The sequence below is a fragment of the Strix aluco genome, chromosome 6 (assembly GCF_031877795.1).
Source record: "Strix aluco isolate bStrAlu1 chromosome 6, bStrAlu1.hap1, whole genome shotgun sequence".
In the NCBI taxonomy this organism is placed as follows: Eukaryota; Metazoa; Chordata; class Aves; order Strigiformes; family Strigidae; genus Strix; species Strix aluco.
In genome coordinates, this window is record NC_133936.1 from 43,610,301 (window position 1) to 43,637,073 (window position 26,773).

A 26,773-nucleotide genomic window follows, 5' to 3' on the forward strand; every position below is an offset into this window, starting at 1 on the left:
CCCCCCAGCTCCCCCTCACCTCCCGACCCCCCTTCAGACCTCAACCCCACCCCTCCGCTCCCCCCCCCAGCCCCTCCTCTCCCCGGGCGGAGGCGGGGGGGAGGCGGGGCGGCTCCCGCTCCATCACCCCCCGGGGAGGCTGCGGGCTGGGCGGCGGTGGCCGGGGCCCGCTCGGGGCTCACCGGCGGCTCCTGCCCCGGGATGCGCTGAGCTCTGCCCCGACCCGGCCATGTACGCGGGGCGCAAGCGGAGGAAGCCGGTGCCCCGGGCGTGAGTGGGGGGCGAGGAGAAGGGTCCTGGGGATGGAGGAGTGGAGGGAGGAGGGAGGGAGGACCCGACCCGACCCGACCGGCGCCCGGTAACGTGGCTCTGCCCGACAGGGTGCGGCCGGGGTCGGCCGAAGGCGGCACCTCCAACCCCTCCAAGCGGCACCGGGAGCGGCTGAACCGGGAGCTGGAGCGGCTGGCCGGGCTGCTGCCCTTCCCCGAGGAGGTGGTGGCCGGGCTGGACAAGCTGTCGGTCCTGCGCCTCAGCGCCGGCTACCTCCGCGCCAAGAGCTTCTTCAGCGGTAAGGGGCACCACCGGCGGGAGCACCCCTTTTTTCTTTCTTTTTTTCCCCCCTTAGAAGTGCTTTTTTTTTTTTTTTTTTTTTTTTTTCCTAACACCGGATTTTCTCGCTTTGCCATCTCAAGCTGCGAGGCTTCAGGATGCGTCGCGCCTGGGCGAAAGCAGAGCTCCCGCTTGTCTGGAATTATAGGGATCGGGACAGGGGAGGCTGGTTTTGTTTGGGGGTTCCGCTGAAGTAGAAAATTGAGGTTTAGGCTGGAGGGTTTCAGCGCGATCCCGAGCTTTGGCAGGCAGAGCTGCGAGGGTAGCAGTGGATCGTGGCAGCCCCGTTGGGAAGTTTCATGATGCAAGTGACTTTTTTTTTTCCTCCTCCCATTATAATAGACCGATAAAATACTCAGTGTGATGACGGTGAATAATAATCACCTGTGATGTGATTACAGTTTATTTGGGAACCTTTTAAAATAAGACTGTGTTAAAGGCATGTCTGCATTCCACTGGGCTATAATTGTTGTAATTAATAGAAGCCCACAGGAGAGTATTTAGGCAGCTCCTGGTGAACCAGCAGTGGCTTGAGAATGCTGCATAAAACCTCAGAAACACCATAATTTTTCTTTTTAACCCCAAATTGAATGTATTGGATGCCCTTTTTTTCTTCCTTTTCCATTCTCTTTTAAACCCTACTTGTAGGATTGGTAAGCGGGTGAAATGAAAGCTGAATGGCCTCGGAGAGGAATTATTTACCTTGCGGTATCAGATCAATTTATTTGGCTGTATCAGCTGTGTTTTCCACACTGGTTTTGCCCTGGAAAGGAGATTTGCTGCATGAGCCTTTGCAACGCTGAGCGTGTTGCCCCAAACCCATCATCCGTGACACTGCTCTGAAGCAGGAGGACCAGCGTTGTGCTGGTATTTCTGAAGGCTCCCACCCCATGGGAGCATGCTTGTTCTTGCACAGGGTGGGAGTCTGTGGCACAGTACAAGCCTCACTCTTCCCCTGAAACACTAATAATTTAAAGTTCGCCGCTTACAGAATTTATGAAACGGAGGGGTGGTAGCAATTCCTTAAAACAGCGGTTTTGAAATGGCTGGTCTTGTCGCAAAGCATCCCATCAGAAGTTGCTTTGGCGCTTGTTGCCCTGTTGAGGGTGATTGTGCTGGGATGCTGTGCCAGCTCGGTGAGCACGGGATGACCCCGGTAGACACGGTCCCACTGCTCCACAAATATCCTGCTAGGGCTCTGCGTCCTGGGGTTTGACGTTCCAGCATCCCCGGCACCATGGGTTACTTTGGGTTTGCATTGTGAGAAACTGGAAAATCCCGTTCTGAGATTCTCTTTATTTTTTTTTTTTTTTTTCTCCCTGTCATTCTATCTGGTTTGATTTCGTGGTGCCAACTTCCTAACAACTGAGCACATCAGTGTGTCTGAAGCTATGGGATGGTACCTGCCTCTGTCCGGTTTAAGATAGGTCACAGTAATTCAGGTGAGGAAAGCCTCATCCTTTTAGATGGTAATAGTGATTTCAGACCTCTTTGAGTCTCTTCTGCAGCTTTAAAAAAACAAAAAAAAAACGTTTAAAAGGATATCTGGGCAAGCCCTCTAAAAAATAAAATTATTTTAAGTTATTTTAGTCCCTTTCGGTGTGAATGCTAGAGTGATGTTGCTCTCTGACAAGCTGTGCTAAAGCTGAGAGAAAGTTCAGCTTTGGAAGGCTGAAAAAATGCTCCGCTTATTCACTCAAAATTCAAAGTTCAAGATAGTCTGCTTATTTCTTCCTTGCCTTTTTACTTTTTTTTTTTTTTTTTTTCTGGTCATCCACATGTTTAGGGATTTTTTTTTCACTTGAACAGGGTTAGGAGGGGCAGCTGGGGTCTGCCTGCCTGCCGCTGAGCCGGGCGAGCTTGTGTGCTCCGACTCCTGCTCGGCATCCTTGGATATGTCAAAAGGGATCCTGAGGAGGCTGTTTTAGCTGCTGAATGCTGACAAGTCCTGTGTGAGATTTGGATCAGAAAACACAAATGGTTTGGGGTCTTTTTGTGTCAGAAGTCAGCTCAGAAACAGGCAGTGCAAACCCTCGTACTGGCTGGGAGGAAGGAGGAGCTGCCATCTCCCTAACTCGAGTGTGTCCCTGCTTCAGCGCTCCCTGAAAGAAGACCGAGGAGAAGCAAGGGCATAAACTGGGTTGCACTTCCATGCCTTGTGAGGAGAAACATCTTTTTGCAGCATGTCCTCCTGGAGCAGGTCTCGGGTGGTGCCATCACTGACATCAATTCACCCAGCAGGTTTATGCCAGCTGCCGTTTCTCCAGCCCCCGTCTTAAATAATTTGTTGTGTGTCTCCTCCTGGCTATTTGAAAATTAATTATTTTGTTATTTTATTTTGGCATCTTGATTTACGTGCAGCTGGTGTATGGGGAAATTTGTACAGCCTTAAGTGATTAAAAAGTAGGTGGGTTCTAGATCTTGGTCACTGGAAAAAATCTTTGTGAGCTTCTCTTGTCTTGGTTTGGGCTCCCTATCACCTTCTGGCCACATGATAAATTCTTCAAAAGGCAGAGCAGGCTTCACAGCTATCATTGAAGATGTATTTGCATGTACATTGCAAAGGCCGATCTGCACAGGTCGGGGTGGATTGACTGAGTTGCACGGTGGAAGAAACCTGCTGTTTAGCTGTCAGAGATGGCCAAGATACGGCATAAAAGAAGTGTCTGCGTGTGCTTTTGTCTGCACAGGGGAGTTTTGAACGACAGTTTGGGGAGATATCGACAGAAAGTCTTTGATTATTAAAAATACATTTTTCCTTCATGCGTGAGGATTTTTGTATTTTATATGGCCTCAAGTGAAACTGTCCCTGCTCCCTTTCTGCCTGTCTGGGGGCATGACTAAAGGCCTGCAGTTAGGTCATAGAAATCAGAGGATTTAAGGCTGCTCAATGCTTTGTCACTTAATCTTTGGAGTGGTTTAGAGATCTTCAGACATTGTCTTTGTTAATCAGGGTTATTTATCTAAACAAACACTTCCTCAGGCTGACGTGCGGAGTACCAGGTTGGGTGTCTGTGCTGTGAAACCCCTGATGCCAGGTGATGGTCTTCTGCAGGTCTTTGGAAGTCCAAGGGACAAGAGCATCTGTGTGTGTGCTTGTCTATTAATTCTGTTCCTTTTTTGTGGTCTGGCAAATTTTTCCAGTTTAATGAAGTGGGAAGCAGTTTAGGGCCAGTTTGCCACATGCGTTCAGCATCTCTGGGGAAGGAGGGTTCTGGGCCCTGACAGCTCCTGGCCGTGGTCTCGTCCTGGAAGGAGCACTGCTTTTTGCCTTGTGCAGCGATAATGGTAGAAGACTGTTTAGACAAGTGTTGGGCTTCAAATCATGTGTACAGGTGTCTTTATGTCAAACAGAGGTTCTCTCTGATTTTGACCATCTGAAGGACCCTCTAGCCCCTAGGAGTGCCTGGGGTTGCAGAGTGCCCACCCCACGACAGCAGATTTTCCTGTGACGCAGTGCAGTGCCAACAAGGATGGTGGGGAGCCAGCTGTGCCCCCAGCAAGCACACCCCAGCATGCCAGGTTTGGTCCGTGTCGGAAGAGATTTCTCTTGTGATGGAGCAGCGCTGCTGTCCTCTGCAAGATGCCCAGGTGCCTTTCTTTTACCATGTTGGCTGGCTTTGCAGCTCAAAGCGTATACAAATGCTTTCTGTCCACAGGAACACTGCTTACCATGACAGAGGTGAATTTAGGTGGGGGAGCAGGGCCACGGAAGGACATTGGGAGAGATGTCCTGCCAGGAGGTGGTCTCCAGAGAGAGGTCCAGCCCTGCCCATCCCACATCCCATCCTGCTGAGTAAAGCATCAGCGACCCAAACCCAGCACCATTAGTTTGGACCAGGAGGACCGAAAGGAGCTGAAGCTGGCTTCCAAATCAAGGGTCTTATCCAAACGTCAGTGCAAGTTGACTTAAGGGCTTCTACCTTCTCCTTTCTTATCCAGGTCTCTTTTCCTCTACAACAGTCCCTCCAGATGTCTTATTTCTTTATCCCCCCTTGGTGAGACAAATATTTTTAATTCTCGTTCACCATCTTAACCTTCTTCCCTGCTCTGCAGGAGGCTCTTTCAGTGTGTGTGGCTCAGTAGAGGTGGGAGCGCGCTGCAGGACTGCCACTGCCCAGACCTGAGGAGCCAGGCATAGTGGTCTGCATGTCCCCCAAGCCCAGGAGCCCACTCCTCTCTCTCTGCTGATGCTGAGGACTGTCCTCGGAGCGGTGCAGCAAAGCCAAGCCCCCAAGCAGCCTTGCTCCTGCCATCCTCCCCTCCCTCTCTCCTACCCCGTGTCCTGCTGTTGGGCAGCCGGTGCCACCGTGTCAGGGTCTGCACGGCACGTCGTAGCAGATGATCACCACCAGCTTAGCCTGGCGGTGCCTGGCAGGCTGCTCCCCTCTAATCCCTCCCTGTTCCTCCCCTTGATGCTAGGGCCCAGGCAAATGCCGCTGGCTTATAGGGGGGTCCCTGTTTCTTCTGTCTCCCTCACCATCTAGAAGGGGGGAGAGAAGAAAGGCAGCTGCTCCAGGGGAAGGTTTGCCACTGGGTTTCACCCTGCATGGTGATTTGTTAGCAAAAAGGAAGATGCCTCAAAGGTGCCTTGTCGTGTGGCTGTCAGTTAACATATGTTGCTTCATCCAGTGAAAGACTCGGTGGGAAGTCAATTGGCAGACCTTGAAACAGGCTCACGTGAGGCTCTGAATCGAGTGTGGGGTTTATAAACCATAGGAAGAGGGGTAAGAAAAGCTCAGTCCGTGGTGCCAAGTGGTGCATGTTTGAACCCCACTGCCGAGACTTGCTGTAAGCCAGTAATGGGCTAACTCTGCTTCAAAATGGGGCTCCTCAGAGACACAGATGCCTGTGAGCAGCATCCTACCTGGAGAGCTGGGCTTGCCAGCAGCCAAGGCACGGCCTCTGGGCAGCTCGGGTGCATTGCTGGCTGGGAGGAGAGGAGAAAAAAATACCAATGTATTTCAGTGTTAGAAATTTTTGGCTCAGGATGGATTATCAGCTGCACGGTCTGTCACCACGGATCAGAGGGTAGATGTAGCCTTCTTTGTGGGCTGTATGTGGTTTTGAGCTATGCATGGTATGTTTTATACAGAAGGTTAGTGTCACATATCCAAAACGAAGCAGTTTGCCTCTCCCACATATTTTAAAAAAACAGCAGTCCTGTGGATGTTGAGCGTTAGAGGATTTTCCTGGAGTTCTCTTAATCTTAGGTGGCACCTGTAGGATTGATGTGCAGCCTCAAGGCTGAGCCTAACCCTTTAAACTATGGTACAAATCTGGACAGTTTATTACTAGAGCTGTGATGGCCAAAAAAGTGCGTAAGCTGCTTCCTGGCCATCGGGTCAGACTGTGAAAGTGCTTTAAATTACATAGTTATTATAGACTGCATAACTGTGCCCATGAAACATCTGCTTAGGGGTGAGGGAGGGAGGATGGGATGTGCATTTACTGATGTGTGGTTGTTTAGAGATGACTAACATTGCTCGTTTCCTCACTTCATCAGCTCTCCCACCCTATGAGCTGCTCAGCCATGTACTGCAAATAGCTGTAGCAATAAAGCCTAAGGGACGGTTTAAGAAAATAAAGCCTAGTACTGTGATCACCCTGCTCTCTTAATTGCCTAGGTAATAAGCTAGCCTTGGAGGAGCAATTTAAGCTGGGAAAGTCTTGTGACTTCCCTTAGGTAGGCAATTTTCCTGCTCTGTGCTTTCCTTGCCAAATATTTCTCCCTGGCTCTCGTGAGAGTAGCTAGTAGGAAGCTGTTGGATGTCCCTGGGGTTTTCACTGGGCTCTCAGTGGCTGCCTGCTCGGCTGCCTACAAGCAACCAGGGTCTCTTAAGGCTTCTTCAAACGCAAGCATGGGAGCAGAGCTGACAGGAAACTCCAGGTTAAGGTTTCAGGCTGGGATAATGCACACCTAAAGCTCCTGGGGGACGAGTGGTGGGAACAGGAGAGTTCAAACCGCTATTGATGCTGCAAGAAGAAGGGAAAGTCTGGCAGGTCCTTGTCAGCTTTGTCCCTGTTTAAACCTCAGCACGTGCTTCTCCCTTTGAGTCCCAAGTGCGTTTAGTGACACAACGGAAAGCTAAGCATAGTCAAGGCCTCCTTGCTTTTAAAAGTTCAATTAGATCTTTTAACAGGACATCCATTATTCACCACACATGTTCATGGAAGGTGGGGTATCTACACCGTTCAGGCAAGGGATAAATAATTCATCTATTTAATGAAATTTGTGTCAACAGGGAGCTGTGGCAGGTATTATGAAATGGTAAGTAAAACTGTAGTATCCATTATGAGTAGGCAATGGGAAACTCAAGAAGTATTTGCCAATTACTAGAAAATGGGCTCTGTACAGCTCAGCGCTGAGAAACGAACTGATGGTTTGGCAAGCTGGGGAGGAGACAGCTCTGCTACCCGGTTTCAGCAAATCTTGTCCTGCTTCTCTCACTGTTTCTGTGATGCTCTTTCCTTCTCATGTATTTCAAACAGAGGAGCTGCTGGCTACATCCACTGAGTCCACGTGGAAGTGGAGTAATTTTGCATTGACTAGGAAGAGCTCATTTCATGTTCAACAAGGAAAAAAAAAAAAAAAAACAACAGAATAGGATATACTTTACTAAGTGCATGTTCCTGTTCCTTGCTTCTCAAAATAGTTGGAGGTGTGTAAGCTTGCTGTAAAACATGCGGATTAAATGACAGAGCAATGATCAGATTTGGCATGCTGACAGTGTAGATGCCATTGGAGAAACCAGAGAGGAGGTTGCAGTGCTTCATCTGCCTTCACAACAGCAATTTAACTTTCCACCAGTTTGAGCGTGTCGATCAAGAAGACATTTGGGCCAAATTTTGCTCCCTTAGCATCATGCCGCTGTTCTCCGCATTGCGTGCTCCTGCTGAGCCACGGCTGTGTCACCTGATGGGTTCCTACCAGTGGAAATGAAAGGTCTTGTGCTGGTTTCACTGGAGCGTTGCAGAATTTGTGTGTTATGATAGAGGGAGGAAGCTGGGCTCTTCCTTGGCTCTCTTGGGTGGACATGCTTGCTCTTGTAGGTGGATGTGGCAGGTCTGGGGGGAATCTCCCCAGCAGTGCCCTGGGCAGTGGAAGTCCTTGTTAGCAGGGGAAGACCCTGCCAAGCCAAGGGAAGAGGGAGATATGTGATGTCTGACACAGGCAACCTGAGGCTGCTGTGGCGGGGAAGGGAACTTGCCTGCTCCCATGCTGTGGCAGGTTGTGGCAGGTGTCACCTACCTCCTACCTGGGACCCGTATGAGCTCATCGGCAAAGTTTTTTCTTACAGTAGGGGAAGCCCTTTACTTACTTATTTTAAAAGGAAAGTATCATCCTGACTGGGAAGAAACCATTTTCTGTTTAAACGACACTTCTAGATTAAAAATGAAACAACCTCAGTTTATTCAAAAGGAACCCAAAGAGGTTTTATTTCTTAGTTTCCAATACTTTGTTTCTTCTTTGCAATAAAGTGCAGGAAAACAATTTTGAGGGGTTATTTAATGTGAGGGTTTATGTACCAAGCAGCAGAGCTGCAGGATCCTCTGCCCATAAACATCTCAGAACTGCAGAGGTGGGTGGGAAAGGAAGACCTGGAGATACCTTGCAGTAAGATTTTTACTTCCCTGTGAGCAGAAGACCTGCTTTTCAAGGAACTGGCACAAATGGCAGAAAGAGATAGGTGGGTAGAAGGCAATTTAATTAATAAATAATTCAAGCAATCTCTCCTTCCTCTAGGGAGTGACTGATACACACTGGGGCACTGAGCCCTGTGGCAGAATGCATTCAGGGAGCACCATTACCAAAACTCCTCTCTCCCCACCCAAGACCTTCTCAGACTAAAAATTGCCATGCAGGTGTCCCTGCCATCACTTGCAGCTGGATTCAGCATTTCCTCACCTCCTTTAAACGATGCCAGCAGTGATGGGGAAACACAACCCCTTGCTGCTCTTGAAGAGCCACAAAGCAGTTGGGTTTCCTTCTGCTGCTTCTCCTGCATCACCATCTGGAGTGGGTGTGGGGCCGAGTTGTCTTGTTTTCCTCCTTCACAATCAGTGGCGAATGCAAAACTTTGCTCCCACTTGGAGGTTTTGCCATGTGGAGGGAAGGGGGCTGGGGGATATCCTCTCAAAAATGTTAATACCCGCTTGTTGGTGTAGAGATTTCTCAGGTCTGCAAAGCTCTGGCAGGTTCAGGAGTTCACTGGCAAACCTGGTAGGCGGCGAGGTGTCCCTTCAGCATCACGTGAAACAGCTTCCCAGGCTGGGCACTGCCGTCCTGGAGATGGAGGGAGGAAACCCACCCTCGTTGGCCCCCTGGCCCTCTGCTCCCCAGGGAGCAGCAGGACCTGGCCAGCAATGCGGACACATGTGCACGAGGACCACCACAGTGCAGAAAGCATCCTCCTCCTGTGGGGAGGCAGGTGCAGGCAGGGAGCTCATTCCTCAGAGATGGGGCCAGGCAGGGAGAGATTTTCTTCTCGGCTAAAAGCCTTTTTTATGGCAAAATAGCCTGCGGGTCCTGGCAGAAACTATTTTTTATTTTTCTTTGAAGAAATAGCAGGAATAACGTGCAAGCCTTGCTGCTTTCAGGTGACCAACTTCTCTCTCCTCACCTTCCTTCTTCCACAGCTGCCGGCAGTGAAGTATTGCTAGTGGCTGGAGTGAGGGAGCCCAGGAAACGCCAGTTCTCTCCTTTTTTTTTAATATTTCTTTTTCTTTCCTGCAAATGCCTGTCCTCAGTTACACAGTGAGGGTGAAGGCTGCACCTTGTCTCCCTGCCCAACAGGAAGGCAAGTGCTGTGTTGGGAAGGCCACCTTTCCCCCGGTGCTGATCTCGCCCCGTTCCTGCCTTCCCCTTCCCCAGGGTAGCTGGGCAGGAGGGGAGGATGCTGCAGCGGCTCTCCGCCTCATCTCCGCTCCGTCAGGCTGATGCGCTGTGACAGTTCTGCTGAATTGCTGACCCGAGGGGCTGCGCGGGGCTATTTATGGAGAGACAAAGCCGAGGGACACCAGGCGGGAGGCCAGCCTGAGATGTCTGCAGCCAAGAGCGGGTCATCTTTGGAGTTCCTTGGGTGGCTTGGATGGAAAACATGCTGTTTGGCAAAGGTCACGGGAAAACCCCCACGGGGCCATCCTCTGATTTTAACTTCTGTTTCCTCTGGCCCCACAGCTTAGGAGCAGCCCAGATGCTGATAGCAAAGTCTATTTGTAGGCAGTGGTCGTGATCAAATTTTCTTTTTGCAGGGAATTATCAAATCATTAAACCAGACCTCTGAGTAGAGGGCAACACACTTTGGCTGCTCTTCTATTACCCAGGTTTATTTTTATCTTGCACCTCTGGCGCAGCAGTCTGGAAGCCAGCAGAGGAGTACTGAAGACCTTTAATAATTCATAGCTCCTACATTTTGCTCCCAGGGATCAGAAGAGCAAGTTGCTGGAAGGTCGCTGCCAGAAACCTGCTCCATCCATGCCACAGGACCTGCCTCGGTGTTGCAGCCACTGTGCTTGCAGGCTGCTCTGCCCGATGGCCTGCCTGTGCCTGGGACTTTGTGCAGCTTGTGGGGCTCCAACCCAGGCCGGGGACCCTGGGCAGTCCCCGGGCAGCAGTGCTCACAGCGGGATGGAGTTCAGGGTCGGGGGGCAGTCAGGACATGGCAGTGTGTGCGTGTCCGCCTCAGCATGCTTGGGATCAACCTGCTGTTGTTCAAAGATGTGCTGTAACCTTAATCCCAGGCTGCTAACCCCTCAGTTCAAATAGGTCCTGAAATAATCTGTGCAGGCTGAACCTGAGGGGAGTTTCCAGGCCCTCCCAGAAGCAGGGATTTTGCTGCCATATCAGTTTTGTTTCTTTTAATTAAAAGCAATATTAGAACTGGGATGTGCTTTACATTTGGTTATGGAGCAGAGTCAGTCTTTGGGGTAGTCCTGTGTCTGGTGGAAGAACATTTTGGCCCCAGAGCCTCATGTCATGTGCATACCGGTGAGGCTCCGCAGACCACAGCATCCTTCCTTGTTCCAACCCACCTGCGAGCCAGTGCTTGGCAAATGCCCACTGAGGATGCAGAGGACTTTGGGGTGGAAGGTGAGCCCTGGCAGTGGGAGAGGGGGCATCCTGCCTTTGCTATGTGCTTGTCTCCCCAGCAGAGAAATGCTGATAGATGGGGGGACTCCACTTTGGAGACTGAACCAGTCCCTCTGCTCATGGCTGTCCTGTGAACACGGGTGCTGCTGGGTTCAGCTTCAAACCTCGTGGTCCTGGAAGGCTCAGAGATGCGTCTGGAGCATCTGCCTTTTGCAGTGGCGGAGAAGCTGCTCGCCTGCAAGCTTCTACACGCAGGCGCTGAGGTCCTTCAGGATCTGCTCCACGTGGGTGGAGGAGCTGAGTTTCAGCAGCTGCTTTGGCAAAGCACAAGGCGAGCAGAGTGTTACTGAAGGCTGGTGTGTTGTGCCTTCTGACTTGCTGCTGTCTCAGCTAACGGCTTTGCTCCTGCTGACAGCTTTACGGGTGTTAAATTATTTCCAGGGTCCACTTGATGCTCTTGTCACATCTGAGCATGGCAGCTCCTTGGCACATGTAGCACAGGAACTGGGAAAGGCAAGTTCAAAAGAGCTTTTGCTTGCTCTGAGCAGGAGCAAGGGAGTGCACCAGGCAGGATGCAGTGGTAGCTGCTACTGGTGCCTCACACCTTTCCTCACAGGTGCTGGTGGGAGCAGCAGCCTTTTACCAGCAGCCAAATGCTGTCCTGTGTCCTCATGATGCTCACAAGAAGCTTTGCTGCAATCTCCACTGTTTCCTGGGCAGGTCTGCCAGTACACAGGCTTGCTGTCATCTTAGTCTTTAAATATTATCCACCCTAAAATATCCCCAGGATTTGTTCTCTTGGGGAGTAAAGTAAAAAATTCATAGATACACCTTTTAGTTAAACTGAGTGACAGATTTCCTCATCCATATTTATTGTGCATCGATCACTATCAGGGTGCCTGTGATCTCGGGTGTCTGTGTTTGTATCCATGTGTATGTTTTCCCATGTTGTTTTTCTCCCACTATGAGCTGTGGCTTGCCTTAATTTGATTGAATAAACCTCCTATGTTGCTGAACTGTAGTGAGACATCATTGACAGGGCTATCTGGATTGGACCCTTCAAAATGGCTTGTCCTTTACCCTGGAAGAGTGGGGTTTGCTGCAATGCTTTTTGTGTAGGGCAGACTTTTGCTGCTGTTGGTCCGCTGTCCTTTGGAGAGTCAGGGCATGCATGAGCTGATCCATTCTAGTTCAGCACTGCAAAGAAATGCTGGGTGCGGTGACTCCCCCAGCAAGAGCAGAGCTGCTGCCATGCCCTGAGAGCCAGTGGGGTGTGCACGGTGTGGCATCAAGGGCTGGCTCTTGCTGTTTGCAAGGAGTGGTGTGAGGCGTTGACTCTGTGTCCAGATCGGGACTGGGGACCTCCATGGTTGCTACTGCTAAATGATAAGAGAGATTTCCAGCTGGTGAGCTCACTAAACACGTCCTTTTGTGCTACTGGTTACAGGTAACTGCTGGTAAACAGAGGATCTCAGAGACATTCTGCTGATGCCCATCTGCTTTAATGACCCCTGGCTTTAACTGCTCTTTATTTGTGGGTTGTTAAAGGTCTAGGGGAGAAGAAAAAAAGGGAAGGAAGGGGGTGGTGTGAAAGTTGAGAGTATTGGGGGTGGGGAAATGTTCTGTTAAAATCAACTCTTTTGAGGGGTGAAGCAAAGGGCTGACTATATCACAGCTTCCCCTGGCACAGCATTGTCCAGCCTTGCAGCCAGGTCCACACTTCAGACGTTCACGATGGTGGCTTGCGCATGTTACTGCAGCACTGAAGTCCCTTCCCTTTGCTTCATGCAGTTGCTCTAAAGAATCACGGTGCCAAAGAAGTGGAGAGGGACGGAGACTGTGGCAATGGACCAGCTCTGGGCTCAGCAGCAGTACCAGAGGGCGAGCTGCTCCTACAGGTTAGTGCTCTTCGCTGGCCACCTCCCCCTGGCAGATGCCTTCAAGGAATTTTCCTCTTGTCCCCTTTCTAGCTTCTTTGAATTTTACCCAAAGAGCAGACCTGTTATTGATTGCAGGATGTTTTGGTGAAGCGGTGATTTCATGTGGTGTAGCTCACATTGTTTCTGACTGAGTAGAGGTTTAAGACCTGTTCAGGTCTCTGGGGCAGAAACTGTGTTGCTTCTCCCCTCCTTTTGCCATCCTTCGTGGAGAAAATTGCTATCTGTACATTGTCCGTGTGTAAGAAACCCTCCATCTTGGTGGAAGCAGTGCTGAATTTCTGAGCATGAAGATTCAGCTTTACTGCTTCTCTGCCCTTGTAAATAGGCCATGGGTGTAACACAGGAGCCAAGCAGAGCAAGACGTTTTGAGTGTGGTTTTCAACACGGGCACACTGGTCCCAACTCGGAGATGTTGTCCAAATGCCAGTTGAAAAGAGGGAAGAGAATGTCATGGATGCACAACACTGAGTACACAGGTGCTGATGGGCCATATGCTCAGCCCATAAACACAGGGCACATGGATGTATTCAGGAGCTCTGCGAGATGCATATAGTTGTCTCCTTTGGTGGTGCTGGAGGCAATGCTGGTGATGCTGCAGCATGGTTGGGCTGAGCCTGCAGATTCCGTGGTTTATTCAGAGATGCCGGGAGCTGACCTTCTGTCTACAAACTGTGCAGAGTGAATAGGAAGAGGTCAGGCTCCAGCAGCGTGAGGTCCTGCGAGGACGTAGGTCTTCCCTTCCCTCCCCGCCTGGCACCCAGGCACAGGCTGCAGCGCTGTCCCCTGCCTGGCTGTTGTCCAGAGTGGGGTGAGCAGGCTGGTCAGCCCCCACTCCTATCCAAAAGCTCACTCAGCAGTAAGTGTAATTAATTGAGAGCTGGGGAGCCAGGATCTCAGTGTCTAGTGAGAGAAATGCTAAAGCCAGGTTGGTTAATAATCAAAACCTGAGGGTTTTCTGCTGTGGATATAACAAAACCATGCTCAGCAGAGATTGCTGGGGATTGATGTCCTACTCATCAACTCTGCCCAGAGTTTGATGCCATCATTTTAGAGATACCAAGCTGGGTGTTAAAAGCTCTGGGTTTAGGTTTGGCTCTCCCAGGGGTCTGTCTGCATGATACTGGATTTGGCAGGGGCTCAGGACCTCTGTGCCCCAAGGAAATGGTCCTACATGTTTATAAAACTACTTTCACACTGACATTCAAACTTTCTTTGCCTCATCTCTTGGTTCACCCTGATTCTTCCCTTCCCTTCTAATTTTCCAGCCTTACTTTTTTGGTCTGTCCTTTTCCACTAAGGCTCTCTCCAGCAGAGTCTCAGCAGAGGAAGGTATCTTAAACTGATGGTAAGCATGAAAATAGCTCTAAAGGGATTAAGGCCTTAGGAAGGCTGAGAACTGGGTGGAATGCCTCTGCCCAAGTGCACAGCAGGTACACATTGCTGGCTGCAGGGTATGAAATCTGCCTGCTGGTCAGTGCAGTTAGGGAAGGATAGAGCGCTGCAAGATGTTGCTTGCTTCTGCCATGGCAGAGCAATGCCTCTGAAACTGCTCAAAGGGTTAAAGTGCATTTGGCAGCACTAATTAACCTCTGCAGCAGATTCCCACACACTGAGATCAACCCCAGTAAATAGAGAGAGCGTTTGTGCCCAGAATAAAGGGAAGGAGAGGGGGGAGAAACACTGACCTGGACAATCAAACAGGAGTTGGCAGCAACAATAGCTGGACTTGGCCGAGACTACACGCTAGACCCTAATTAATCCTGATGTCTATACGTTACAAAGTGGGGGAAGCAGGCCAGGGCTGTCTACTGTGGCTTCCCTGCCTGCAGCCAGGTTAGTGGTACAGGGCAGTTTTGGCTTTGGACAGCCATAGGGTCGGCACTGCGGGAGGACCCCTGCCTTCTAGAGGGCTCCTGCTTCGAGGTGGCAGGAGTTTCCACATGGGGACGTGTTGCACTTAGGGAGGGGTGGCCAGGTGGTGCTGTCACAGCAGTGAAAGCTGTTCAGCTTCTGGGGAGCTAAACTGGTGATTTTCTTGGGTTTTCATGGCCTTTGCTCTTAGGCAGCACCATGGGCTTGAAGATGTTTACTGGAAGTCTATCGGGATCTTTTCAGAGCTGGAGAAATCCAGTCACAGAGTGATGCCTATCACTTGGGGTCAGGGGGACATTCCTGTGGGCCTACTTCCAGCCCTGACAAGGTGATGACAAGGTCTTCAAAGCACTGGGCTCTGTGCCACAGAGGTTTGCTCCCCATGGTTGGCAAAGGTTGGTGCAGTGCCTGCAGCACTTAGGGGTGCTCCCCTGGATCCTTCCAGGGTCTATGTTAGCAATGTTCTGTGTATCAGCTCCTGCCTGGTGCCAGAGAGCAGAGATGAAAAGCCAGGGCTCCTGGACAGCAGCTGCACTCCCAAACTGGTAGGGAAGCTCCTCGGCACCTTCTAATGTTCATGGATCTCCAGGTGCAAAGGACACTGTCAGCCAGCACTCTGGTCTCCTGTGTCCTGTCCTGCCAGCCCTGGGGCTGCTGGCTCAGAGAAAACACACAAATTACTTCCCAAATTTATTAAGCTGGTAGGAGTGAGCCCCTCTTGAGGAAGATGGAGGTTCTGAGCAGCTCAGCCCATTCCTGCTGGGAAATGCAAGGCTCCCTTGGATGTTGACTTTGCAGTCCTGGAGCTCAAGGAGAGCATGGAAGGGCTAGTGAACTGTAAAATATGTAAGTTGTGTAACATTAAAAATGCATTGGAAACTTCAGATTGATGGATGCATTTGCTCTTTTTTGTGGGAAGGGCTTAGTGCTTCAATCCTGCATGGGCAAAGATGCTTGAGTATTTGTTTTGTGAAAACAGAGCGCAGCGTTCAGTCTGTTTGGGCAGAGGTCACGCACAAATGAGCACGTGCTCCAGGACAGGCTGTTAGCGTTGTGTAAATCTGTACCCCACTCGGAGAGAGAGAGATCCAGAGGAAGAGAAGGGTGGCTGGGAGCTTCTCATGGCTAATGTGCATCCCAGGCACAGGTGGCTGCAGACATCCCTTCCCACCATGAACATCAACACTTGGACCTTTCGCTACCACATGGTGCTCTGGAAGGACGGTGCTGTGCAGGTTGGATGAGTGCCTTGCACCAGGTTGTTGCTGGGTGTGAGTTTGGGGTGAATCATACATTTGCCAATAGGAAAAGGTACTTTGAGGTCAACCAGTGATTTTGTGGCTTTCCCCCAAGTCCAGGGACCAGACTCAGCCTGTCATCCCTCCTGCTTTGGAAGAAAATAGCTTTTTAGAAATCAGATAATTTTGCTGTGGTTTCAAAAACCCAACACTTATGGTTTAGCTTTCACCTTTTCCGTTTTCACTAGTTAAGGCTCTTTGCAGAGTTGGGTTGGCCACCTCGACCATAGGGTGAGTGATGCAGGAGGAGGGAGCAGGCAGTAAGGACAACACCTTCCTAGGCCTTGTTCCTTGCCCATGGACAACCCAGGTAGGCTCACCATGGTCCTTCTCCAGGCCTCTCCTCTGGCACCAGGGGAGGACAGGAGGGATGCAAACAAGGCCAGGAGCTGGGCAGGTTTCTCCCAAACCAGCAGGAGTATCCCCATCCCCACGGCCCAAGCAGCAACAGGGAACGTCCCACCAATGCTGGCAGCATGCAGTGATCTGCGGTGGGTTTGCTCTCCACTCAACATCCCCCAGCTTTTTCAGCCTCACACTGTCCTAAGCCACACACGGCTGCCAAGACTCTCCTGTGCTGTCAGGAGGGTGGGAAGTACATGAGCAGAGCCGCCCAGGTAGATGCGGGTCAACGTTAAATGCAGCTGACATAAAATACTGTTTTGATTCAAGATTGTCAGAGAGGCTTGTTTCTACCAGAATACCAGAATGAACCAGGTCCTGATGGTGTCCAGTTCCGTTCTGCAATCAGTTACAAGATTTTTATTTGCTCTTCAAATAGAATAAGTATAAATGTCCAAATCTGAGTCTGAGCAAATTCTCCTGAGATGGATGCAAAGTTTTCCATCAGTCTGGATTAGGATATGCTTGGGCAGCTGTACAGAAGAGCTACATGACCTCAGAGAAAATCAGCAGAAGGTACCATCTGTTTTCTTGGTGAGCACAGCTCTGCTGGCGTTGATCTCCGTTTTTCTCCAGCCAGTCTTCAGTTGGTGTTTACTCAAGCAAGGCAGAGTGGAGGAAAATCTCAGAATGAGCTGCAGGCTTTGACCTCTGCTAGGTAAAACAGGCTCATCAGGTCTGCAAAAACCTGTGTTTTAGATGCATGTGCTCTGGCACCACAGCAAGGTAGAGGCAGTTGCAAGGATGGAGGTCTCTGCTGCTGTCCCCATCCTGCTTAAAGGAGCTGCTTGAACAGTGCATCAGAGGATTTGGTGAAATCCAGGGCAGTACCCAGTGTTACAACAGCAAGATGCCATTGGCAAGGGCTTCCTTTCCTTCCAGCTCTTCCCATGCTTTATCTCCTGCCCTACACCGTTCTCTTGGTGGGGCAGTGGCTCAGCTGCCTGCTAGCTGGGACAGGCCAGGACTTGGGTGACCAGTGTCCAAGCAGAATGGAACTCACTGCCCTGCTAGAAAAGGGTGATGTGAGTGTGACATGTACCTGCTGATCTCCTCTCTACCCTAGGCGCTCAATGGCTTCGTGCTGGTGGTGACATCAGAAGGACTGATATTTTACTCCTCACATACGATTCAGGACTATCTGGGATTTCATCAGGTTGGTGGGACACCTTTGACTCCCTGTGGTGGGTTTGCAGAGTGGATTTTTCCTTGGTGGTGGAGAAGAGCCCCAAGTTCCCTGCAGGGATGAAGCTCTGCGGGGACCACAGGGTCTCAGTGGGGCTGCATGGGGCTTTTCCTTGGTCTTGTGAATTTGGACGTTGTGTTGCCAGACGTGGTCGCTGGGAGGCATCAAAGCAACTTCACTAGCCCACAGATGCTTTCCACCAGCCATATTGACAGGCTATGAGGTTCATGGCCCCGTTGTGCAATGCCATGGTAAGATGTCTGCGGTTCCCTGCCCGGTTTGCCTTTGGGCACCCACTCCTCTAGGTGACCCCTGGTAAATCCCGTAAGGCTCCAATGCTGGAAGGCACTAGGTCAGATATACAGGGAAGTGGGACTTACCTACAGTCCTTTAGTTACTGTAGCTCTGTGTTGCTCCCACAGAGCTGGCTTTCCCCAACATATCAGGTAGATGAGGACTGTCCTCCTAGGCAGAGGAAGCAAGTCCAGGAGCAGGTGTCTTGTTCTCTCGGGAACAGTGGTAGGGATGGAGTGGCTTTGCTGCTGTTTTGTTCTCAAACCAATGTTTTCATCTCATCCCATAGATCAGCAGATTTCGAAGGACACGATGTTACAGGGACGAGCGTGTCAGAGGGGAGCCGTATTGCTGATGCTAGTGGCTCTTTAGGATGGGGGGGGAGGTCTGGACCAACATGGGCAAGGGGTCTTTAAAGCCAGATGCGCTGTATGTTCCCACCAGCATCAACTGTGGTGGAAGGTATCCAGCCTCATTCAGCCAGGGACCTAGTTGAGCACCAGGGAAATTGGGTAAGATATGGCAAATCAGGGCTGTTTCTAGGTGGGGTGTGAAAACTGGCGCCTGGGGGCAGGCTGCAGAGCTCATGCATTGTTTTCTTCCTCTAGACAGATGTCATGCACCAGAGCGTCTTTGAGCTGATCCACACCGAGGACCAGCAGGAATTCAGACGCAACCTTCACTGGGCCCTCAACCCACCCCACGTTCCCGAGGGTGAACCTTCTCCAGAAGGTAAACACAGGCTGGGAGCCAGGCACCCTGGTTGGCACAAGATGTGTAGCTCCCCACGTACGCTGGGGAGCCCAAGTCCCTGCTGCCGCTTGTCCGGGGCTTGCGTCCCGGTGGCTCGAGCCATGGCTTCATCCAGACATTGTGGCTTTCCCTGAGTTTCTGTTGCTGTGCTCTGCAAACAGCTGCAGTGCGCTATGCTGGGGACCTCCAGCCCTTTCTAGGAACCTCCAACCCTCGCTTGCTCCTCTCTGTCCCTCTCTCCCACAGCAGGGAAGAGTCTCAGCTCTTCTGCTGTTGCCTACAAGCCTAATCAGCTGCCCCCAGAAAACTCCTCCTTTCTGGAAAGGAGCTTCGTGTGTCGCTTTCGCTGCCTCCTGGATAATTCCTCCGGCTTCCTGGTGAGTACAGACCCACGCAGTGACCTCCACAGCAGGAGAGGTGCAGGCTCACCCTGAGGGGTTCGTGCCACTACTGAAGCATAAAAGTTGGCCTTGAAAGACCCAGCACTCATTTCTGCCATGTGCAGCAACTGCCTGTCTCAATAAGGAGATATTTCTGCTGTTTTTCATAGGTTTGGTCTGTAACTACAACCTCTCCGTGTAGGTTTTGTTCCTCTCCTCTCACAGATGCTGAATCTTGAGCAAAAGTGCTTTTCCTCCACATGTTTTGCTAGGTTTTTGTGCTAAAGGCATGTCTTAAGACCAAGTAGGTGGTGTTCATCCCTCCTTCTCTCTGCTGCAAGTCAATGGGGTTCTTACCTTCATAAGCACAGGTGTAATGACCATGCTTCTCCCTCTCATCCCACTTTAGTCTGGAAACTTGATATGAAGAGTCCTAATTGTCCCTTGTTTAGAAGCAATATTATGATCCCTGATGGGGCTGTGATACAGCTCAGTTAAAATGCAAAGCAGCTCATGTATTGCGTGATGCTCTGATGCAACTGCAGCATGTGCCTGGTCCTGCAGCCACCGTGTGCCCGAGCCCTGGGCCAGCAGTGAGCAGCTGCAGGGGGAGAAAGCAGTGGGCTGCTGCTGCATGGAGCTCAGTGTAGCATCCCTTTGATCCTCTCTCTTATTTTAGTGGGGAGCACTGAAGTCGCAAGGGACAAGTCATGAGGGATTATTTGCATCCATGCTGCAGAGAGATGGCTTGCTTTCCATGCAGCTCTTCTCCTCCTCTTCTCTCTCCATCCAATTTTCTGTGTGACACCAAACTTCACTTCTCTTCCCAGGCTTTAAACCTTCAAGGCAGGCTGAAATTCCTTCATGGACAGAACAAAAGGTCTGAAGACGGGTCTGCACTGCCACCCCAGCTCGCTCTCTTCGCTATCTCCACACCCTTGCAGCCACCATCCATCCTGCAGATCCGAACCAAGAACATGATCTTCAGGACAAAGCACAAGCTGGACTTCACCCCCTTGGCATGCGATGCCAAGTAAGCAACAGAGCTGATCTGAGGGGTGATGCTGCGGGCTTCCAGTGTGCCATGCCATACCCTGCCTGGGTGATGTCCCACCCTGACTCTGCCTCTGAGTGGGGTGTGTTCTCGGTCTTCCACAGGGGGAAGATCGTTTTGGGCTACACCGAGGCAGAGCTGCGGATGTGTGGCACTGGCTACCAGTTCATCCATGCTGCCGACATGCTGTACTGTGCCGAGAACCACGTCAGGAGTAAGAGTCCCTTCCCTGGTCACTTGTGCCCACCTCTAAGCATCCTATGGGGAAAGAGCTGCTGGGCTCAATGCTTTGCTTCATGCTTTACTGTGATGTTCTTGCTGATGTAGGGAGCTTGGGGTGGAGTGTAGTGAGGGGTGTTTAGCTGGGATGGTGTCCCCTGCGTGTGCCAGCCATGCCACTGCTGTGACTACCTGCTTATCCCGGCTGGAAAGGGCAGCGTCGCTGGAGGCAGCCCTGCCTCTGGTGACATGCTGACAGCCCTCGGCACGCATGCTTCCTTCCGGCAGTGATGAAGACAGGGGAGAGTGGCCTGACGGTCTTCCGCCTGCTGACAAAGGAGAATCGCTGGAAGTGGGTGCAGGCCAATGCACGGCTCGTCTACAAGAACGGAAAGCCTGAGTACATCATTGTCACGCAGAGACCCCTCATGTAAGTGCCATCTGGGTCAGCCCAGGCTAGGATGGGGACAGGCTGGCTTTTTCCATTGGTGTGGGCTCTGGGACTTCCCGAGCAGGGCAGGATGTTCGATTCATCATTGCTTCTTGTGCCTTTTAAAGGAGCAGCCATCAGATACTGTGCTGTGATGCTGTTCAGCCATATCCCCCTCTGCAAGGCCACCCTGCAAGTACGGGAGAGCGCTGAGCAGTGCCCTGCACCTCACATCCCTGCCCCAGTGTCCTGGGCACTGCTCCAGACTTACCCTGGGGAGACTGGTGACTGCTCTCCAGCAGCTGTAGGGACACAGGGGTGCAGGAACAGCAAGGACATCGAATGTGGCTGCCGTATGGCAGCAGCCCAACATCCCTGTCCTAAGGGGTGGCTGCAGCATGGATGAGCGGGGCAAAGGTGTGACTGCTGTCTGGAAGAGCTCTGTTACCCTTTGCATTTTAAGTATCCTCTTGGTTAGGCTAAAGGTGTGTTTTTATGTGTACGTACATATAAAAATAGGTATGTGTGTATTTGTATGTAAATGCATATGTAAATATATATAAGTGTGTGGTTCTGCTTGGTACACTCCTCATGCTAGTCATAGCAAAGGGGCTTTGGCTTGTAGAAATCACAGTTAACCATTGCAGAAGCACTTTGTGGGGTGTGTTTGCGCACATGCAAGCCACAGTCTCCTCTTCCTGCCCTGCAGAGATGAAGAAGGAGGAGAGCACCTTCAGAAACGGTCCATGCATCTTCCCTTTACCTTTGCTACAGGAGAGGCGCTCTTATACCAAAGCGCTTACCCTCTCCAGGGCATCCCTGACCCTTTCCAGAGTAAAGGGAAAACCAGCAAGTCCAAGAAGACCTCCCACAGCCATGGAGGGTGCTCCCAGAAGAATGGCATTGACCCCAGTTCTCTGCTGGGAGCTGTGATGCAACAGGACAAGGCGGTGTACACCTCCCATCCGGCTCCCACACCTAACTGCTCCTTCAGCAGCAGTTTCGTGGACCATCTCGAGAATGTGTCCTTGCTGGATGCAGGAAGAGATGCCTGGAGTATGGGTGTTGCTCCAGTTTCTTCAAGGGAGGACAGCCTCAAAGATGAGCTGGTGGATTTGCAGCAGGAGGACCCTCTCTTGGCCACCCTGGACTCGCTCTCAATTAAGAGTGATGAGAGCTGTTCCAACAATGAGCTCTTCAGTGCACTGGAGGGCCTGGGGTTGAACGCTGAGGACCTGGAGCTCCTGCTGCTGGATGAGAAAATGGTGATGGTCAATATGGACCCTGACCACACCCCATCCTTGAACGACTGCCTCACCAGCAATGAGATTCTCTCCTACATCCACACCACTCTGGTGAACAAGCACGAGGGAGGACAACAGGTCTGTTCCCTGCCAGGCACATCCCTGAGCCCAGGTGGAGACACTGCTACATACCAGGCCCACGTGGAGAATGAGGACTCGCAGTACCTGCCCCAGCGTGCGGTGCAGGCCAGTGTTGTCCCGGGCCAGCCCCCTGTTCCGCTGTGGGAACAGTCCCCCCATGCCGTGCTGGGGCAGCCGCCCCCGCTGCTGCTGGAGCTGGCTGAGGAAGAAGAGCTGTCTGATGGCTTGCAGTGGAGGCCAGCTGGGGAGGAGGGTCTTCTCTGCTTCCTCCAGCCGGCACGGGGCACCCTGTGGGACAAGGCGCCTGGCTCACCCGCAGAAGTCCCCTGCCCACAGGATCCACCCCAGGATCAGCAGCTGGAGGGTGACTTCCCAGCCATGCATCCCACCCAAGAGGATGCTCGCCGGTCCTTCTTCCTGCCCAGCCAGTGCCAGAAACACATGGGGCCACCCAGGCAGCCAAAACAGCATCACTTGCTCATGAATGGGTTGTGTGGTCACAGCCCTGACTCTGCTCCACACCTTCTTCCCAGCAGCAGCACCAGCCCATGGCAGGACTATGTTTCCCCACTCCTGGGGTCCCCAGCTCAGCCTGGTTTTTATGGCATCAGCCAGGACTTGATCTCCCAGCACCAGGGCTGCTTGGGTCCAGGGCCCGGCACGCCGATGGTACACTTTAACCTGAACGGCTTAAGCAGTATGGAAGCTGCCAGCAATGGGAGGTCACAGGAAGAGATGGCTCCATACTCCAGATTTTTCCCCTCCTCCTTATATCAGCTTAATCCTGAGAAGCAGCTGAGCCCTGTTCCTTCTGTGCCCCAGCACCCTTTTCTGAGCTCGGCTGCAGGGCACTTTGGGAGCATCAGCAGCCCGCTGGAGACTCCCGTGAACGGGACATACACCTCCACGCTGAGCCAGGAGAGCAGGCACAGGGTAAGGGCCTTTCTCCACTCTCATGCTCACTACTTTCTGTGCTGGTATTTCCCGAGGGTCTCAGTACAGGGAGGCATGCACTGTCTGGTCAGTAGACAGAAATTGCCTTGCTCTAGCTGGTGCATGACTAGAAAGAAAGACTTCAGGAGCTTTTCTTTGCACCAAGAGTTGAAGAGCAAAAGACCAGAGTGTGGGTTCTTCCCTTTAGAAGGTTGCTGTCTCTGCATCTGATTTCCATACGGTTTGTTTAATTGCCATATCTGTACAGGGAGTAATTCCAGTAACTGACAGGTGGTACAAAGCACGTGTGAGATCATCTTCTGTATCATAAGGTCTTTCCTTTGTGGAAGTGTCCCCCGGCCTGTGCACAACTGCTATCGAGAGCCCATCTGGCTGCTGCTAGCCCTCCGGCATCACAAGGCAAGGCCTGCAGCATTGTATTTGAGTGTCACAGTGCCCTTCGGGGCTGTCCTCGCAAGTGTCTCCCCTGGGACTGGGGCCAACAGCCCAAACCAGGTCTGCTTGGGGAAGGCATAGGGAGTGAAATCTGCCTGGTCCTTTCCCCTCTCTCTGATGCAGATGTCATGCGTGTCTGTAAGGGCCATCAACTTTCTGGGTTGGGGCTGTAGCATGGACTAGGTCCTGGAGGAGCCTGTCTCTGCAGTGATGCCTCCCCAGTCCACAGCACTACCAGGCAGGGTGAGATGTCTAGGGTGGGTCTGTCCTGCCTCTCTACTTACCTAGCCCTGCCCTGGCAATTACTATCCCTAGGGCAGCTTGTTGCCTGGTGCCAGACATCTTCTGCTACTGCAAGAGTGCCCTGCTGTCTCATAGGGACCTCTATGTTAACCTCTGGGGCTATCAGATGCTGTCAAAGCATCTTCTGCTTCTTCCTGAAGGCCATGCCCTGCACCTCAGGTCCTACCATTCTTCATCTCCTCTAACTGGATACACCAGGCACTTCTAGCTTTGTTGAAGAGCTTGACTCTGGTCCTGCCTAGAGGTTTGGGAGCTTGTGTCAGGGCTGTTCTTCACTAGTCCCACATCTCTAGAGCTTGGTGGCCACCTCATGTGGCTGGCATGCTTTTGGCTTGCCAGAAGTGCAACAAGGGTGCAAGACCCAGGTGCTTGCTTCACCTGCAGTCCAGGTCCCTGTGATTTTCAGTACATGATTGAGTTGCAGGGCTGTGATACCTGGTCAGGCTTTCTCAAGTAGCAGGTCAGTAGGTGAAAATTAGGGCCAGCTGAGGAGGTTGGAGGCACTTGCCTTCTACGTGCTTTCAGCTTGTTGTGGATGAAGTGACAGGTCGACATTTGCAAGAAAGGACCTGGGGGAAGGTGTGGGTACATGTATGGGTTTGCTGCTAAGCTGCTGTACCACCGGGGGTGGTAGGGCTGGAGCAGACTCCTGCCCCTCCTGCCAGCCTCCTCTGGGCCTCAGCCGGACCAGTACTAGTAAAACACTGCAAAATGTCTCAACACTCTCTCTCTTCTCTCTCTTCTCCTAGCCTGAAAGCAGCTGTGTTTTGCCCAGCTCTCCCGTGGGACTCTCCAGAGACTGCCCGGTGCTTGGGGGGAGCCTACCTCCCCCTCAACAGCCGCACGCTCGGGCAGAAATGCTGCCAGATCACCCTCATGCCTCCAGCGGTGACTTCTGTCTCTAGGAGAGAAAAAGTGGAACGGACGAAGCAGGACTATTCCCTGGGGAAGGAGCTGCCTTCAAGTTGCAACCTTCCCCCTGCCACACATGTCCTGCCATTGCTCTTGATGTTGGTTGCTTTGGCTCAGCTGCGGTTTTTTGGGGTTTTTAATTAATTTTTTATCAACTTCCCATCATCATGCCCCTGCCGAGGCTCCATGTGCTGGTCCCACGGAGGTGTCCCTGTAGCAGGCAGCAGGGCTACAGGGCAGATTTCCCCAGGGCACAGAAACAATGCAGGTCAGGCAGTGTATGCAGCCTCGTCTTTATCTCATGGTGCTCAAGAGTTGTGTGGCTCTTGGTCAACTGGAGGATCTCAGAGCACATTTGCCACTTGCCATCTCTCATCCTACCCACCCAACCTCCTTGCTTTTGTTTCCCTGGTGGGGTGAGCATCTGGCCATCCTGCCTGTGCATCTTATTGAGCGTCAGCTTTGAAATGTTTGGGCCTTTTATGGTTGCTGCTGTCTTTTAAATGGCATTTGGAGACTAACTGTTGCTCTGAAAAGAAAAAAAGGATTGCTCTCTATTGCCAGCCACGCTGCTGTATTGAAGGTGTGATGTTTGCATGGCAAATCCCACACTTTGCCACGAAGCCAGGGAATGAGCTCTCCATCGCACCAGTCTTTGCAGTTCTGCTGTTAACTGAGTGCATTTTTTTTGGTGCATTTTTCCAGGCTTTTGGAAACCCGGGCTGCTTCCAAGGCCGTCGCTTGGCGCCCATGGTTTGGTAGTCCCTGAGAGTGTCTGTGCAAGGCAGCCTCGCCCCGAAGGACAGGCGGGTTTCTGATGGCTAATGTCCTCCAGCTCTACCAAAGCTTTGCAATTACATGCGTGATCCAACACAGATGCAAGACTTGTGTGTCCAAAAAAAAAAAAAAAAGACAGGAAAGGTTTTCACCTCTAAATTTCCTGCCATCTCAGTGAGGCACTTGTGGCTGTGGCCACATTGTACAGATAATGCCCGTTTTATAAAGAAAGTGAATCCTGACTTGTGATCTTGTGTTGCACTTGTCCTTCCCCACCCCAGGTTTCTCTCTGTCCCCGATGTTCCCATTTGATAGGATCCAGATTAGAGCTCCTCTAGCAAACACCCTGGGTTTTGCTGTGCTGTATGTGATATGCCCAGTTTGACTGATAAGCAGTTTTTTCTTCTGGGTGATAGGGTCTGAGGTACCTGAACAGGCAGCAGGTCTCATTCTCAAACAGCAGGAACCGGCTGGCATATAAGCATCTGTGCCTAAAAAGATTGCAGATAAATAGTGGAGCTGCCTAACCTAAGGAGATTTCAGATTTACTGTACAAAAAACAGTTTTCAGTAAGATAAAGAAAATAAGTATAATGATACTTAATTTTAAGTACTGATAGAGTGATATTTTCCCACAGAAAATAAATTCAGCCCATACCTATGTATATAATATGAGTTGACAGATTTATTTTTATGCTACTCCAGTGGAGAAAAAAAATCCTCTTACCTTCCCAAAGTAGCATCCTATGGAACGGGACAAAGAGGCTGTTCAGAAGATCGGAAATACAGCGACCCTTTAAGAAAGCTGACAAAGCATCATCCTTCCTCCTGCGTGTCCGGCTTTGGTTTCATGTGAACTTTCTGTTCTTTTCATTTCAATAAATGGTTTTGGACCTCAGCCCCTGACATCTCCCTTGATGGTTTGTGTCTCTTCCCTGTCTCAAGCATGTCAAGGTTTGGCTGGCTGCAGTGTTGGAGCCCGGGTCTTGACGCTGGTGACCCGGGGCAGTAGCCACACGTGAGGGAGACAGGTAGGGCTCACCCCTGTGTGATGAAGGCAGTTGCAAGCTGTGCAGTCAAGGTGCACTCCTTCTGTGTAAGGCAGAACCCCACAAAGGCTCCTACAAAGGAGCTTTCTCAGCTTGTACCTGCTTTTCCTTGTTCCTGGGAGTATGCCCAGGTCATGCAGTGGAGAGAGCCCAGCCTGGAGACCTTTGTCCACTGCCTTCAGTGAATAGCTGAGGTTTACAGAGCTGGAGAAGGGGGCAGTTGAGCTTGCATGTGAGTTTGGTGTGCAGTCAGGCTGGGGCAGTAGGCTCTGGTTCCTGCTAGCCCTGCCTGTAAGAAGCCCTCTGCTCAGGGAGATTAAAGCTGCTTCTGGGTGATGCTCAGTCCCTGGAGAAGAAAATTTCCTCTGTGTGCAATTGCTCTTGGTTCAGTCCTGTTGTCCTATCTGATGCTGGGGACTGCCACATGTA

At 51.4% G+C, this 26,773-nt stretch overlaps 1 protein-coding gene across 4 annotated transcripts; it reads left to right on the top strand.

The window, feature by feature from the left end:
* Nucleotides 1-81: 81 nt before the first annotated feature.
* LOC141925492 (aryl hydrocarbon receptor-like) lies at nt 82-26,193 on the top strand. 4 transcript variants are annotated; one of them, XM_074829859.1, is made up of 11 exons: nt 82-231; nt 381-568; nt 12,494-12,600; nt 17,281-17,370; nt 18,303-18,426; nt 18,694-18,824; nt 19,658-19,860; nt 19,986-20,095; nt 20,389-20,530; nt 21,240-22,848; nt 24,357-26,193. In XM_074829859.1, coding segments are annotated over exons 1-11 (2,862 nt in total). In that variant the 5' UTR covers nt 82-229; the 3' UTR covers nt 24,513-26,193. The 4 variants fall into 4 exon arrangements, with proteins under 4 accessions (XP_074685960.1, XP_074685958.1, XP_074685959.1 ...); XM_074829857.1 differs by having other exon boundaries at nt 170-270; XM_074829858.1 differs by having other exon boundaries at nt 170-270; nt 18,697-18,824.
* The last annotated feature ends 580 nt before the right edge of the window (nt 26,194-26,773 follow it).